The 16907-nt window shown below is 62.3% G+C and overlaps 1 protein-coding gene across 6 annotated transcripts in view; it reads left to right on the top strand.

Annotated features, from left to right (window-relative positions):
• KDM4B (lysine demethylase 4B) overlaps positions 1 to 16907 on the top strand; it is a 141020-nt gene that overhangs the window by 80589 nt on the left and 43524 nt on the right. For all 6 annotated transcript variants that reach the window (XM_068537209.1, XM_068537207.1, XM_068537208.1 and 3 more), the window contains exons 8-9: positions 364 to 467; positions 5199 to 5336. In XM_068537209.1, coding sequence (XP_068393310.1) covers positions 364 to 467; positions 5199 to 5336 — 242 coding nt within the window. The remainder of the gene's footprint in view (positions 1 to 363; positions 468 to 5198; positions 5337 to 16907) is intronic.

The following is a 16907-nucleotide window of genomic DNA, read 5'->3' as shown; positions in this document are numbered from 1 at the left end:
GGGGGGCGGCGGGAGACCCCACTCACTCCTTGTGGTCACCGTGTGTCTGGTCAAGACCAGCAGCTCCCCTGTCCTGTCTCCGGGCTGTGCTCTCACGTGGCCGAGTGACCAGTGTGGAAGCAACGCAGTGGCTTTTGTCTGGGGGGAGGTCGGGGTGGGCGGCGGTCTCTGGGCAGCCGCACCCTGTCCGCGACCGTGGGTGTGTGCTGTGGGTGCGCGCCTCGTCACCCAGGACCCCGCCCCGCAGTCCCCTGTGTGTTTCGTTCCCTCGGGGCCTCGGAGGAAAGGGCTGCCCGGAGAGAGGCGTCCCGGCTGCCCCGCCGCCCCGTCCCGCCAGGCTGATGCTGGTCTTCTCTGCTCTAGGCTTCTTCCCCGGGAGCTCCCAGGGCTGCGACGCTTTCCTTCGGCACAAGATGACCCTCATCTCGCCCATCATCCTCAAGAAGTACGGGATCCCGTTCAGCCGGGTACGTAGGGGCTGGGCACAGACCACCTGCTCGTGGAGGGGCTTCTGGGGCCCGTGCCCTGGTGACCACGAGTGCCCCAGGAAACTGGCGTCTTAACCCTGGAGAAGGTTCTAGGACGATGGCAAGCCAGGGCAGGGCCGTCAGCCTCCAGCTCTTCCAGGGTGGGGAGTGAGGATGGAAGAGGGGCAGTCGGGAGGGGCCTTGACTCTCCTTCCCGCCCAAACCCAGCTGTCGGCAGGTCCCGCGGGCCGGGCTGGGGAGTGGACGGTCGGGGCAGCTCCTGTGGACCCGGCAGGAAGCGCTGGGGAGCCGGGCGCTCCTCCTGGGAGTCCCTTCCCGCCCACCCGTGCCTGGGCAGACGCCTTTGAGAGAGCAAATACCCGTTCAGAAATGAAACAGCTGGCTCCCTCGCAGCGTGAAGGCTGTGAACTCATGCAGTTTCCTGCTCCAGAGGCTGCTCCTCTGGTCCGCGTGGGGCTGTGAGGAGTGAGGCCACGCTGGGAGCCGGGTTGGCAGGGACCCCACTGCCTGCGGAGGGCGGGCGGGGGCTGAGCCCCGGGGCCAGGCCGCCTCTGCCCCGGGAGTGGGCCCAGCTGTCGTCACTCCAGGCCAGTCCTTCCCTGCAGACAGCCCTCCTGGACGGGGGAGTCTGCGCCCCGGTCCCTGCGTGGGTCCAGGTGAGAGGCCTGTGCCCGGAACTTACCGGACGGGCGCGTGGGCCGTGGCACCGAGGGCAGGGGGCAGAGGAGACTGTCCGGGGACCCGGCTTCTGCAGGTTTCCCCGAAGAGCGCTTCGTCAGGCGCAGGAGCGAGTTCTGGGAGCGGACCTTCGTGCCTCTCTCTGGCCAAGGGTGTCAGCAGGTCAGAAATTGTTCTGACGTTTCAATCAAACCGCCTGCAGCATCAGCACGCAGATCGGGGATTCGCCTTTCTATCGGGGCCGCAGCTGCCGCTCATGCTTATTAGGTAGTGGGATATTTCGCTCTGAGAAACGCAGCTTTCCGTGCTTCCCTCTTCCCACCCACCCCACCCGCCCCCGTCTTCTGGTTGGAACATCATTCTTTGCCAGGAACCTCGCAGACAGATCACGGCATTGCTCACGGAAGTGAGAGGTACTTGCCCTCCCATCCCTTTGTCGCGGACGTTCTCCAGAGTGGTGCTTCCTGGAGAGGGATGCCGGTCGCAGGAGTCAGCTGGCGGGCAGCCTTGTTCTCCTGGGTCAGTGCCAGTGTGGCCCTGCAGCTTGTACGCGAAATGCCTGAGCGTGACCCAAAGGCGGCGGCGGCGGCCTCCTGGCCCGGAGGGGCTGCTGGTGACTGGAGAGAGGCCGGGCTCCGCAGCCACAGTGGCTGCCCACGGGGCCCAGACAGAGCTTCGTCCCAAGGCCCTTGTCCGGCAGCGGGGAGCCCTCCGTGGGCCGCCGGCCTCAGGACCAGGCTCCAGGCCCTGCAGCGTCAGGCTCCATGTGGAGCCCCTCATCTGAATTCCTGGCGGCCTTCAGAGTGACGCCCCACACTCCGCTTATAAATCTTTGTAACGGTATTTACTTCTAGAAGAAAAAGCAGATCGATAGCGGAGCCTTTTAATAATTAAAAGTGTGTACTTCTGTGATCTGCCACGGACTTGCTCATTTATTCTTGGAGAGCTCGCACAAGCAGCCGACCGCCGCGCTTCCTCTGTGACTGGCGTCTGGGGCTGGCGCTCCCTCCACTACTGATTGCTTTGCGTCACGGCCTATCTGTCATCCCAAGCGCCCTCTAATTTATTGTCGGGATAATGTTGACGGTGGTGACGCGGAGGACAGACACCGTGGGTTTGAAATGGAGCCACCAGGATGTAGATTTTCTGACAGGAACATAATCTTCTTGTTGCTCTAAGTGAGCGCATCTTCTGTTCTGGGCCTTGATTTATGGGCGAGATCGGGCGGGGGACCAGGCCCTCAGTGTGCCTCTCCCCACCGGGGCTCCAGCTCGGTGACGGGGACCCTGCTGCGTCCCCGAGGCTCAAGCAGGCCAGTGCACGCACGGAGGCGTTCTGGAAAGCGAGACAGCGCTTTACAGAATCAGCTCCAGTAGGATAAGAACATCAGTAATTGCATTTAAAAGCACATCCCCGGGCTTCCCTGGTGGCGCGGTGGTTGAGAATCCGCCTGCCAATGCAGGGGACACGGGTTCGAGCCCTGGTCTGGGAAGATCCCACATGCCGCGGAGCAACTGGGCCCGTGAGCCACAACTACTGAGCCTGCGCGTCTGGAGCCTGTGCTCCGCAACAAGGGAGGCCGCGATAGTGAGAGGCCCGTGCACCGCGATGAAGAGTGGCCCCCGCTCGCCGCAACTAGAGGAAGCCCTCGCACAGAAACGAAGACACAACACAGCCAAAATACATAAATAAATAAATAATTGATTAAAGGTGCTAATAATTTAAAAAAAAAAGCACATCCCCAAACCCGAATTTTATTTATCTCACTTGACGAGGCTCTGAGTCCTGCGGCAGAAGCTGGCCCGGGGGACCCTTCCTGAGAACGAGGATGCTGGCTGCTGGGCCCTCGGGGACACTACATGTCCCCTCCTCCCCCGTCTTCTGCCGTCGCTTCATCCCCGCACGCGGCTGTCACTTGGACAGGAATTTAAAAATATAACTTAATGCACACTGACTTCCCTTGATGGGTACAATTCATTATTTGAAAAGAAAAATATCTCCGTGTTCTTAAGGGCTGGCTTTTCTCCAGGCTACGTCAGTTTTGATTGATTTCTGACTCTGTGGTTGGCTTCTGGAAGTCTCCCCACCTCCACCCCCACCCCCCACCCCCGCCGTCGCCACCTCCCACCACCCACCCTCCCCTGCCAGGGTTTGACTCCTCGTTGGTTACTTAGACGAAGCCGGCGATTTCTGCTCCTCTCTCTGGGGTTATTAGCAGGCCCCGAAGGCTACAAATCAGCGACAGAATGGTGAAGAGCCTCTAAGCGGGGCAGAAGGCTTGAGCAGACACACTTTGCAGAAGGAGGCGTGCGCAGGCGCCGGCAGGACGCGGTGGGCGGCATCCGCAGACCTCAGGGAGGGGGCCGGGACATCACACCCACCCCGCAGGGCCGCTGCCTGCGAATACCCCATCCCCCATACGCCGCCGAGGGGGCAGGGGGAACTCGCCCTTCCCGCCACGTGGGTGCGAAACGGGCGGCCACTGCGAAGAAGAGCCGCTGGGCAGTTTCCTGGGGCCCCGCGGTGCCCCCTCCGGAGTCTGTTTACTCCAGAGAAATGCAAGCAACCGCCGGGAGAAGATGAATCCACAGGTGCCCCCAGCTCTGCTCACAGAGCCTCAGACCAGGAACAGCCACAGGCCTGTGAACAGGAGGCTAGATGAGCAAATAGCGACACATCCTCATAGCAGGAGACCCCTTTAGGAACGAAAAGGAGCAGACGACCAGTGTGCCCAGCGGGACGGATAAACCCCGAGGATGTGCCGAGCGGAAGAGGCCAGACGCAGAGCATAGGCGGCGCGGTCCGTGTCTGTGAAACCCTAGAGAGAAACGTCGTCGGGGGGCGGGGGGGCGGGCGCGTTCGGGGCTCCGTCCTCAGAACTCCAGGCAACCTGATGTGCGCTCCACCACGTGCTCAGTCTAGGAGAAGAGTGGCCCTCCTGACCCCAGAGGGTCACTCCCGCGTCACAGCCTCTACACCAACAGCCCCCGCCTCACGTCCCGGGACACAGCGAATGGGGATGGTGGCTGCTGCCATTTGTCATCCGTCTTGCGGAACACTGGTCTGTTGGAGCGCTTGCTGATGGCCGGGGAGGGGGTAGTCAGTGCAGAGTGGGGAGGGGCCCGGGGAGGAGGCTGCAGCCTCCTTCTCCTCCAGGCGTCGGGCTGGCACCTCTGGAAGCCTCTGTCTGGCGTCACTGTGGGTCCCCCACCCTGGCCCCTCACGCCCAACTTCTTGGTTTGGGGTCTCTGTCGCAGAGGCCGGACCAGAGTCTGGCCGTCCAGACCATTTTGAATAGGCCTGGAAACACGCGCTCGTCCTGCAGTGTCGTGACCTTGACACGTGTCCTCCCAGCCCACTGACGTGTCGCTTCGGTCTCTTTGCCCTCACTTGGAAGGACCCATGTCTTGGGATGTAGCGGACAGATTCCCTGCTCACGGTGGCGGGGCCACTTAGGCCAGCTTCTGGGGACGTTTTGGGGGTGGGCCTGCTCCTTCCTCACGCGAGGGCTGGGCGCCGTGCTGCCGGCTCGAACCCGCCCTGGGCTCCAAGGGCTCCGAGCTCCGCCGGTGCCGACCGGCCCTCCTCGCCAGCCCCGGCGCCGTGTGGGAACATCTCACAGTGGATGGAGGCTTGACAGGCCACCTACCCCCCCCCCCCCCAAACGAGAAGCACCTAGAATCCTACTAGCGTTGCTGCTCAGCCGTCTGGAGAGTGCAGACCGTCTGTCCCCTCGGGGCCCGGCGGGGTCTCAGTGAGCGGTGGGGCTGGGAGCCCAGCTGCCGCCCTGGCCACTCGCCTCACCGACGTTCCGAGCCCTGTGAGCACCAGGCCACAGCCTGTCACTTGGCCGACTCCTTTGGCTCCTAAAGTCAGGCTCCCTGGCACTTGTTGGGACATCCTCGAGCCCACGTCCCCCTGCTGCGCTCCTCGGTGGCTTCTTGTGGCTTTGCCATGAGTCCGTGGTGCCCTGTGTCGGGCGTTGCTTCTGGTCGGGCCTCGCCCCTCACCTGTTGGCCTCTTGCTCCTCAGATCACGCAGGAGGCTGGGGAGTTCATGATCACGTTCCCCTACGGCTACCACGCCGGATTCAACCACGGGTTCAACTGCGCGGAATCTACCAACTTTGCCACCCTGCGGTGGATTGATTATGGCAAGGTGGCCACTCAGGTGAGTGCCCGCAGACCCTGGGGAAGGGCCTGAACGGGGCCGGCCCCCACCTGCTCACCCAGCCCAGGGCCTGGGCGGCAGCCGTTTATATTCGACCGGAAGCTCGGACTCTCCATCAGGGTCTGTTTCTGGACCCTCAGCAAACTTGTCCCCAGAGCGTTCCTCACCTGGAGGCAGGGGAAGGGGGTCTGGGCAGGCCTGGGGTCGGGTCTCCCCTCCTCCTGGCGGACCCCAGGTGTATTCCCCATCGTCTGGGGATCAGGGAAGATTTGTTCCTTGTTAGTTGACCCCTTGGAGGCCACCTGGCCGGGCGTGGGGTCTGCTTGGGCCCCAGCGCCTTTGCCCCCCTCCAGCTTCCCCCATCTGGGCTTTTCTGCTGCGGGGTGCAAGGAAGACAGGGAGAGAGAGAGAGAGAGAGAGAGGGCGCAGAACCCTGGCAGAGCAGACCCTGCGCTCGAGCCTGAGGGCTTCCTGCTGCCTGGCCATCCACATTCAGAGGTCACTGAAAGGCCGGAAGACTCCTTTGAATTTCCTCAGTAATTTGCCGTTCTGGTCCCAGAGGGCCGACTATTGGCCAACAGATTTGACATCTGAGGCAAGCGCTTGTTCTCAAATGCCTTTTCCCCTGCACTCACCTCTCTGTGGTTTTGACGGGCAGCTTTGGGGGCACGAGGCCCCGTAGTGGCGAGTCCAGGGAGCGGCTGCGCACTGGGCAGGGCCCTGGGAGGGAGAAGCTGCTAGGAGGGCTGTCGGGCGGGCAGCAGGCCCAGCCCTTCCTTGGCTGCCGAGACCAGGGCCCTTCCACCCAGGACTGGTACCGTGGGTGCCGCGGAGGAAGCCGGCGAGCTCTGCCCAGCTCTGAGCTGGGCTCAGACCACGCGGCCCTGGCTCTCAGGTTTCAGCCCCTTTAACCTTCTCTCCGCTGCAAAAGGGGGCCCGGCTGTTCACAAGCATCCACTCTGGTACTTGGGTCATGGGACAGGAGAGGCCTCTCCTGCTGGGCTTCCTACCAGCCTCCCAAGCCGGAGCCCTGGCGTTCCTCCGCGGAATTTCTCAGCCGTTATGAGTCAGGACCCAGGGTTGGGACAGATGGTGGGTTTCTCCCAGGCCCGGAAGTGGGAGCAGTGTGGACCCGGAGGACTTGGATCCCGGATCCTGATTCGTTCAGCGTTTCCCAGACCTTGGACCCTTGCAAAAGAGGGTCTAGGCCGTGACGATCGGGCGTCACAGCCTGGAGATGTGGCCCGATGGAGTGGAGGGGAGCCGGTGGCGTTCAACACCCCGAGTCCACGGCAGGGCACGTGGCAAAGAGCAGGAAACCCCGCACCAGGGGTGTTCAGGGGGGTTAACAGACTGATGCTTTTGAACAGGTGGGGTTAAACAAGATCCATCCTTAAAGCAAATGTCACCTGCTTCTTTCCACGTTTGAATGGGGTGAAAAATTAAGATGAAGAAAATTAAGCTTCACAGGTGGCTTTGCGTCACGTCTCCGCTGGGCAGCGCGCTCTAGACGGGCTGGCTCGTCTCTGTCTTTCTAATGATCTGTTTCTCTAACTTCACTGTGTCAGTGCAGTTGAGAAAAGGAAACGGGCTTTGTAGCCAGGAAGGCTGGAGAGGCGCCCCGGGATTTAGAGTGCTGGGTTTTTTATACTTAATTCAGGAAACTGGGCGGGGGGGGGGGGATTGTCTTTGGCAGAGCCTCTGGCTTCGCTGCAGGAGGAGAGACGGGGGCGTCAGGATTGTCCGTTTAGATCCACAGGGGTAATTATACCTCCCGGGGTCTGTTTGCAGGGAGTTCTGTGTGTGCGGGGACCGCCCGGCTGCGGCGGGAGCTGCGATTGAGTTATCAGCCTGACCCGGGGCTGGTCCCGGAGGCGCGGCTGGAGCCGACCCTGCTGCGGGGCCGGCGGGGATTGCCCGGATATTAAAAGCAATTTTGGGTTCAGCCATGTGTTCCCAAACAAGTGGCACTTGGGAAGCACAGCCTTAGATGGGGCTCCACGCTCACATCACCAGGCGGCAGAGCGTGAAATTACTGAACAAGTGACGAGCGTTGCTCTGAGCCGGCCCGGGTTCTGGGGTGCCCGGCGGCTTCTGCCAGGAGTGGCCACTGGCCACGGGGTACCCGTCCGTGGCCACCTGATGGCAGCCTCCAGGCCTTTCGGTGGTGGAACGGGACAGCAGGTCCCGACCCTCCAAGCTCCGCTGGCCCCGTAACGAGTCCGGGCTGGAGAGGCCGCCCGGGCGCAAGCTGAGGGCATTGGCGGCAGGGGACTGTTCGGGTCCCGTGGTGCTGGGCCTGTGGACTTAAGGGAGGGGGGTGGGGTGGGGCACGGGGGGGACCCAGGGCCCCTTCCCGCTGAGCAGGGGCCTCTCCCTGCAGCCTTGAGTGCCCCATCCCGTCTGCGTCCCCTTCCAGCACATTCCTCGGAATGCAGCCAAGGGGGAGAACGTCCACTTCCCAGATTCTAGAGACTTCTGTACTCGTTGGTTCGTTACCTCTTCAGGCACCCAGCGAACCCCTCACTCCCCGCACCGTACGTTTCTGTCATTCTCCCTCTGCTGATGCATTAAAGGCTAAGCTCTCACGCTCGCCAGCCTGTGTGAATTTCAGGTGTTCCTGTTCTTTCTTCTAGAGCAGGGTCGGCAAACGGGGGCCCACAGGCCAAGCCTGGCAGGTCGACTATTTTTGTATCGTCTGCAAACAGAATGATTTTTAGATTTTTAAAGAGCTGGGGGAGAAAAAAATCAAAGGAAGAGCGTGTGACAATTGAAAACTAGATGAAACTCACATTTCACGTTGATAAGTAAAGTTTTATCGGCACAGATGCGCCCGTTCGTTGACGTGCCCTGCAGGGCTGCTTGCCTACAGCGGTGGAATAATTAGTTGTAACAGGACCGTCTGGCCTGCAAAGTGGAAAATATTTGCCGTTTGGTCTTTGCTAGGAAGTTTGCAGTCCCTGGTCTAGAGAATCGAGGGTGCAGGCGCCCTGGCTCCAGTCAGTCGGGGCTGTGAAGGTCGCCTCCTTTGCTCTTTTCTTTGCAGCCCCCAGAGTCTCCGGCATCAGAGGGGCTGTTCCCTCCAGCAGGTTGGCTCCCAGCCACTGCCTCTGGAGGTTCTGGAGGGTCCAGTGAGGGCGCTGGTGGCCTTGGTGCCCGGCAGGCCAGGCCAAATGCCGATGTGCCACTGCCGGCCCCCTGCAGAGACCACCCGACTTCCCCACTGCGGGCAGGGTGCCCAGCCCTTGGGCCCAGGTCTGCCCTGCAGGCCACAGGGGCGCCCAGCATCCTCCTGGCTCTAAAACTCTGGAGAAAATAGGCTTGTGGCCTCTTGCCAGAGCCCCTGGAGGCAGTACCTCTGGTCCCCGTCTACCCGACAGAGGCTGCAAAGGGCTGCCCTCTCCCGCCCTCTCCGCTGAGCACAGCACCCTCGTCCCACTTGCGGTCTGCGCTCTGTGTTCACTGTCAAGTTGAGGTCGAGTTTCTTCTCCGGGATGGTCTTCCTTCCCCGTCGCTGACGCTAACCCTCATCAGCCCTCTGACCACGGGAGGAAAGCCTCGCGGCCACCTGCTCCCTGCCTGGCGCGCCCTGCAGTGGGGGGCGCCCGCCGTGTCCCCGCCCCGGCGCCGGGGGAACGGCCCTGCCTTCCTCGTGGCCAGCGACCATCCCCGCCTACAAAGGGGGTGAAATGGATAAGGATCCGGCAGAGCTCTGGGTGCAAATGGCCCTGGTCCCTCGGGCTCTGGCCCAGCCCAATCCAGGGCCCCTCCCCACCCCCACCCCCACCCCCACCCCCGGCGGCGCTGTGACGCTTGGGGCCAGGTCACTCTCTGGGGGGCCGTCCCGGGCCCTGGGGGGGCGTGGAGCAGCCTTCCTGGCCCCACCCCCTCGATGCCAGGAGCGCCCCCATCGTGACAGCCACAGACATCCCCAGGCATTGCCATGTGTCTCCTGGGGACAGGATCAGCCAGCTGAGGGCCCTGGCTGACCTTTCTCTCTTCGGGGCAGAGGGTGGTTAGTATGGCTGTACTTTCTGGACTCTGGTAGTGCGGCTTCATCAGCTCAGTTTAGTTCTTCTCCCTCGGGCACGTGTGCGAGACCTCGCACCTGCCCGCCCCCTTTTCCTACTGACAGGCCGTTTTCGTGGCCGTGCTCCATGGCCTCGGGGTTTGGAGTCCCTTAAGCACGACAGATGCTAGCTATTGCCAGAGCCATGAAACCGCGCTTAACAGGGAGCGAGGGATGGACCTCCGGGGCTTTGGGTACGTTATCTCCATGTGCCTCTCTTCCCCGGGGCAGGGGTTGGGGGGCTGGGCCGACAGCAGGGTTGTGGGAACCAGGGCTCTGCAGGGTGTCGGTGTATCTGCTCTGTAGGCACCGGTCCTCTTTTCAGGAGCTAGATGTTGGACAGGTGACTGCCCCCGAGGAATCTGAAGTTCTCTACGAAGCCCGTGGGCAGAGAGGCCCCGATCCTGGGGTCGCCCAGGGTATGAGGGAGCCGGGCCCTTGCCCCCACGGGTAGGAGGGGCGCCGCGTCCCGAGTGGACCCTGAGCATCCTCGGGGCTGGGCGGCATCCACACTCACACCCAAACCAGCACCCAGCAGCTCCTGGGAAAGCGCACCCTGATGACAGGGCTGCCCGTTTCTTCCTCCTGGACTCCCGCCGAGGGTTCTGGACCACATGGCCCTAGCCCCGTGGCACGTGGATGAACCCCTTGCTTCCTGGGCTTCCGGACACATGGCGGAGCTGGTAGTGGAGCCGGGGCTGGGCCGCCATGCGGAGTGGAGGTCGGTGGAAGGAATTAGAACCCAAGCCCGTGGGGCCGGGGCAGGCGGAGACCAGCCGAGTCCCTGGGGGGAGGGCGAGGGGCGAGGCTGCAGGGCTGCTCTGGGCCCCAGAGGAGGAGGCGGTAGCTATAGGGACAGGATGGCAGATGGAGGCTTCTACAGATTCTAGGAGGGGGCGGGGACTTCCTGCTGGCTTCATCCTCCAGCTTGGGAGATGTGGGAAGAAGAACACACACGACTTGGCCTTCCATTCCCACCCACTCCCTTGGTCTGGAACAGTGCTGCCCCGTGGATGGACCTCGAACACGTGATGCTCAGTGAGAGAAGCAGACACAAAAGGCCACGTAGTCTGTGATTCCATTGACGGGAAACGTCCACAACAGGCAGATCCACAGAGACAGTGGGTTCGTGGTTGCCAGGCGCTGGGGAGAACTGCTAAGTGGTACAGGGTTTCTTTTTGGGGTGATGAAAAGGTTCGAAAATTGATTGTGGCGATGGATGCACAGCTCTGTGAGTGGAGGTGGATTGTAGGGCGTGCGAATTATAGCTCAGTGAAGCTGTTAAAGAAATCCTACCGCCTGGATTACCAGATTCTCAGCGCACAGGGTGTGGGTGGGTCCACGGGGTGCACTGGGGATGCCGTGCTCACCAAGCAGACCTCCCTTCCTTGGTCCACAAGCACTAGGGAGCCTGTGAAGCAGGAGACAGCGTTGGGAAAGGGGTTTTGGAACTGGGAGGCCCCTTTGTGGGCCATGGGGGGGACCCGTGGGGGCAGCTCCCGGAGGGTGTCTGCCGTCAGTGGGATACGTGCGTCTCTCTCTCTCTGCCGGTCCTCAGGCCTTCCTCATACAGGAACAGTCATCGCGTCGTTGATTTTCACAGTGGAAAATTTATACCCACGGCTGGGGTTCTGGGTGAACGGTGTAATATTACGCAGCCACAAAAATGGTTTCACTATACTATTTATTGGTGTGGAAAGATGGGCACGGCATTTTGGGTGGAAAAACTAGGTTTTCGATCATGAATGTATAATCCCATTGTGTGTGTGTGTGTGTGTGTGTGTGTGTGTGTGTGTGTGTGTGTGTGTGTGTGTGTGTGTGTGGTGGGGGATTTGCCCAAATGTTGGTCAGTATTAGGTCTGTGGGGTGGAATTTGGGATACCTTAAAAACAAGGACTCTACAGGGCCTGAGATCAGAGCCGGCAGTGAGCAGGTCCCCGACCGGCCATGTGCATCCTCACGCCTGCCTCTGGTCACATGCTGCTGCTTTTGTTTTGAGCGGTCCCTTCCCTCTATCCGCGCTCGCTGGGCTCCCCCCACCCCGCTCTGTCTCTCTCCAGCTTTACTGATGGCTCTTGCCCGCATCAAGCTCTGACTCTGGGCCTCGTGACCTTGCGAGGACCAGGGAGAGGTGAAGTGCATCCGCCGGGGGGTTCTGGGAGATGCCCTCTCCGTCCGCGCGTGTCCCGCAGGCTGGCGGCCTCCCCCAGGCGGGTGTCCGGGGCTTGGCTGTGGCTGCAGGGGCCACCTCCAGAGGCCTGTGCTCCGTTTCCAAGAACAGAATTCCCCGGGCACGTGCTCAGCCGGGCAGGCTTTGTAGCGGGATTACTAACCAGAGAGATCAGAGGGCTGCTCCGGCTTCACTGGAGAAAATGAAGTGTGCACACATCAGCCTTTTTAGGTCTGAGCTCGAATTAGTCCTGTAAGACTGCACGCCACGTTGGATTAGCTCACGAGGCTCTCCCAGCTCCCCCAGTGGGTGGCGCCGGGTGAAGCCTGACAAGGGCCTCTTTCCTCCACCGAGGGCGCACTGGTGTCCCGGCCACCCCGCAAGGTGCAGGAGATGACTTCGGATTAAACAGAGCGAGAGAGATTTAGAAGCGGGCTTGAATGGCTGGGAGCCCGGCGCACTTAGCTGGTTTTCCGCCAGCTGTCTGGGCCGCCGCCTGCCAGCCCTCAGCCTCCGGGAAAGTCTGCGCCCCCATGGCTTCTGCTGAACGTGGAAGGCGGGGAGGCCCGTCCCCAGATGCACCGCTTCCAGGGGCGGCCCCCACGTCCCCCCACTCCCGCATCCAGGGTGGGAGGCCTCTCCTGAAACCCGCCCCCCCCCCGCCCGTCAGCCTGGGCTACCCTGAACTTCACTGCTGTGAAATGTGAACCAAACTGTTTCCGCTGCTCCAGAACGCGTGCCTTCTGTTCGGTAACGCTGCCGCCTGCTCTGGGCGATTAACTTGGAGCCCGAGGGGAGGTGACAGAAGGTGGGGTGACGGTGGGGGCCGGGCGGAGGAGGGCAGGAACAGAGCTGCAGCCCGGACACTCCTCGGGCCCACCCGCCTCCGCGGTGCCGGCCTGCACGCTGCTGCGCCTCGCTGGCTCCCTGATTTATGGCGCTGGTGGTGGCCGGTGCGCGGGGTTCGCAGTCAATTGCCGTATAAAATGTGCTTCCCCTGGAGCCTCCCCCCAGAGCTTCCTGTCACTCTGTCCCTGGCAGCGGCTTCAAGCCCAGATGCGCACAGTAGCATAGCGGGGAGGGTCGGAGCGGAGAGCACGGTGCCATCGCTCTGACTTGCGGCTCGGTTTTGTGTTGGCTTAAACTCTGACCATCTAGAACAGGTGCCACCGGATCTGGAAGGACGGGTCTCAGGCAAGATCTCCCCACGGCACAGCAGCCTCGTGCGGCCTGGGCATTGGCATCCCCGGCCCCCCACCCGCTGCCCCCAGTGCCGGGAGCCCCTTCGCTTCCCCAGTCGTGGCCTGGTGCCCCCTGGGGCAGGTCCTGGATGAGAGCCTGGTCCAGAGGGCGGGTCGTGGGCCGTTCTTCCGCCTTCTTTTTCACTGTCACTACCCGCCCCCCGCCAACAGAACACTTTTACACTTTCTCCCTCATTGCTCCTCCATGAGATTCTAACACCGTGCATACACCACGTGTCTGTTCAAAGACAGTGAGGCTTTTCTGCCCCCAAGAAGGAGTTTTCACCCCCTTAGGGGCAGCGTCCCCCGAGCGAAAACACCCCAGAGGACGGGTCTAGGGGAGCAGCCTTGGGGGCAGAGAGAGAGGCCCCCGCCAGCTCAGACGTGGGCAGGACTTGAGTGCTTGGTGGGCCCCCTTGGGGAGGGACTTTGCCTGGCCCCGGGGTTCAGAGGCCACCCTGCTCCCCGCTGCCATGGCTGGGAGGGCTGGTGGGAGTTGCCCGTGGCCCAAGCCCCTCCAGTACAGCTTTGCAGCTGAAGAGCCTCCCGTTTGTCTCTTTGGAAAGCGCTTGCAAAGAATCTCAAGCGTGGTTGCAGGCCTCCCCCTCCCCCCCCCCCAACTGAACACACCAGCCCATCGTTGTCTTCCCTGCTCCCCTGGCTTCACAGGGTTCTGAGCACGTCCGCAAAGCGCTGGCGCCCGCTGTGGTTCTGGGAGATCCGGTGGCTCAGCCCGTGGCCGACATCGGCTCTCCCCAGGTGGGCGACGGGCGGGCATCCCAGCCGCCTCGGCCCAGAGCCCCTGTCTCTTCCTTCCTACTTCCCCTCCTGTCCCCGCGCCTGGGGTTGTCTGCCTGGGTTGCAGGCAGCTGTGTTCAGGCTTCCCGCTCAGAGGGTGGGCCCTGGAAATGCACACGAGGGCTCACACCTCAGTCTCTCTGGAGCGGGTGCTGCCCGCTCATCACGGTGCAGCTTCTGCCGGCCGCCTCCCTGGTGGGTTCCCAGCTCTGGGTGGTCCCCACTGGCAGACACGTGGCCACACAGCTCTGGGAGAAGGGTGCTGGCCGCTGCCGGGCTCACTCACACTGACGGGCCTGCTGCCCCTTGTCGCATGGCTTTGCTGCTTTTCCTGGTGGAACTGGGAGCTTGTGATTCAAGTCCACAGATCAGAGTTTCTCCCCCTTGGCACTGTGGACCCTGGGGCTGAACCATCTCTGGGGGCCCGTCCTGGGCGCTGCGGGGTGTGGAACAGCCTCCCTGCCCCCACCCACTCGATGCCAGGAGCTCCACCCCCAGCGTGACAGCCACAGGTGTCCCCAGACATCGCCCAGAGTCCCCTGGAACGGCTTCCCCCTGGGTGAGAGCCCTGGGCTGGCGAGGTTCCTCGAGGGTCACCTTCACCCTGCCGCAGTCTCCAGCGCCTGTCGCCCGGGGATGCCGCCTGCAGGTCCGCTCCAGAGGGCAGTGACCTGCTTTTTCCTTTTCATTCTACTTTCCTTACACCACATGTGTTGAGTCCACAGTCTCAGTCTGGGCTTTTCTGCCGTCCTGCTGTGAATGGAGTTTGTTTCTTGGCCGTGGTAAACGCCTTGTGGCTTCGGGTGACGAGGTTTTTAGAGAGGTCAGGCGGGCTGGCTCCCCCTCGGAGCCTGGAGAACAGAGGGGGAGGGAGTCCATGCGTCCTGGTCAGCCGGAGGGGCTGTGGGTGAAGGGAGAGAGCTGAGGGGCTGACGGGGCCCTCGGGCAGAGCACCCTTGGGAAGTGCCTGGCACCTAGGGCCTGGGTTTATCATCATCCGCGCAGAGGGGGAGGTGGGAGGGCCCTTGGCCGGAGAACTGTCTAGGCTGCCGGGCTGCAGCCACAGTGCCACACGGAAGAGGCTTCCTTTATGCGGAGGAAGAAAGAGAGTGACCTTGCGGGGGCGGGGGTGGGGGCAGCATCCTGCAGATCAAAGGCCTGTGACCTTGTCCAGCCCCGCCAGCCAGGATGGGGGGAGCCCCGGGAGCCCTGCGCCTAATGGTTTTGTTTATGAAGCGCTTCCGAGGGCTTCCAGTGGATTTCCTAATGAACTGGTTTGTTATCTCTGGTTTGTTATCTCGTGTCCGTGTCCCCCCCCCCCCCGCCCCCCCCTCCCCGCTGCAGTGCGGGTAATTACATCAGAAACAGGGGGCCGGCTCTGGTCCTGACAGATGCAGGCTCCTGGGAGGGTGGTTTCTGCCCCGTCTCTGGGTGCTTAACACTTTGTGGGCTGAAGTGCCCCCTGGCCCCGGGATTGTTCCCTAGGAAGAAGCATGTGTGTCGCTCCCACCTCAGCATCTGCTCAGCGCCGGTCATCTGCAAGTTGCTGGGAGACGGGAACAAGTCGGCGTGGTGCAGAGGAGGACACAGATGAGGGACAGGACGCCCAGGAGCGCTCCGACCCAGGGAGACCGCGAAGGGCACAGCGGGCGGGCAGGCAGCGTCAACCAGCAGGGGCTTCTTGGGGGGCAGGGCGGTTCTCGACCTTGGTGTATTCAGGTCACAAAATGCCATCAACAGGGGAGGAGTGCTGAAAGCAACAGGAAGGCGTCCCCGCCCTGCCCTGGAGGCCAGAAGTCTGAGATGGAGGTGTGGCACGGCTGGCTCCCTCCGAAGGCTCCAGAGGATGGTCCTTCCTGCCCCTCTGGCGTGGCCAGTCATCCTTGGTGTCCCTGGTTTGTAGACGCATCACTCCAGTCTCTGCCCATCTTCTGTGACCCTGTCCCCCATGTCCGGGTCCAGCTTCCCCTCTTCTTATAAGGGCCTCGGTCATTGGATTTAGAACCCACCCTGCTCCAGCGTGACCTCACCTTGGCCAACTTGTCTGCAAAGACCCTCTTTCCAAATAAGGTCTCATTCTGAGGTCCCTGGCGGACATGCACTGGGGACACTGTTGAGCCCTGTCCCCTGGGGAGCAGTGGGGGAGGAGCGTTATCCACACCGAGGAGCAGAAAGTGGGCTGGACGGGAGGGATAGTTTGGGTCTGGGTTGTAGGTGCGGTGCCCGCGGGGCTGGCAGCAGAAGGGACGTGGGGCTGCCCGGCCACGCTGTCCAGCACGAAGCCACCAGCCCACGCGGCCCTTTAACCATGCATTGTTTAAAGTGCAGTCATTATGTGTCCTGTACCTCGGTCACACCAGCAAGTGCTAGTTCATAGCCACGTGGGCCGGTGGTGATCTCGGGGACAACGTAGACGTTGGACATTCCCACTGTGCGAGGAGGCCCCCCCGTGGAGGTGCCTCGGGCAGCGAACATTCGGGGGTCTGCAGCTCGGGGCCCAGCCGCAGCGAGCCGTGGGCTGGAAGACAGGCCCGCGCCTGGCCCGGCCTCCCCACGTCGGGTCTGCGCTCCTGAGGCCTCCCGGGCCCGGCTGGCCTCGGCCGGCCTCAGCCCGGCCGGCCTCACCCGCACACAGCAGGGCAGGCAGGAGCCCCTAGAGCAGGGAGTCGGGGCTGCGGCCTCACCAACCACAAAGCTGTCGGGGATGATCTCAGTGAACCATGTTTAATAGTCTTTAGGCTGGTTGCTGGGCCTCCTGTCTCCCACTTTGCCATCTGACATGAGCAAACTCTAATGTCTGTTCAGCCTTTTAGGAAGAGGTGGTCTCCTAACGCTTGGTGCTATTTAAGTCAGGGGAAACGTGGCAGATGAGCCCCCCAGGCTCCGGGTCCGCCCGGCCTTGTACTCTGTACCCAGCTGCCTGCGTGTGCCGAGTGGCCCCGGGCAGAACGCAGTTCCCAAGGGGGAGCGAGGGTGTTCCTGGCGTTGTCGTTGGTCCGGCAGTGACGCTTCCACCTTTGCTGGGGTGACCAGCCGTCGGTGCCACGTGCCTTAGCTCAGATCAGAGCACAAGGGGCCCGACGGTCGTGGCAGAGCCCTGCTGGGAGGGAAGGGGGCCTGGGGATGGAGGGGTGGGGGAGTGGGCAGAGGAGCAGGGCTGTGACACGGGCACTCCAAGGAAGCTACCGGCCGTGCTCAGCCTGGAGCGGGACTTCTCTCGACCTGGGGATCCTGGGGGGCTGTTGCCCCCGACAGATGTACTGTACAATGTGTGCATTCCCCTAGGAATCAGA

The sequence above is a fragment of the Eschrichtius robustus genome, chromosome 2 (genome assembly GCF_028021215.1).
Source record: "Eschrichtius robustus isolate mEscRob2 chromosome 2, mEscRob2.pri, whole genome shotgun sequence".
Taxonomy (NCBI): Eukaryota; Metazoa; Chordata; class Mammalia; order Artiodactyla; family Eschrichtiidae; genus Eschrichtius; species Eschrichtius robustus.
This window is presented reverse-complemented; position numbering and strand designations above follow the sequence as displayed.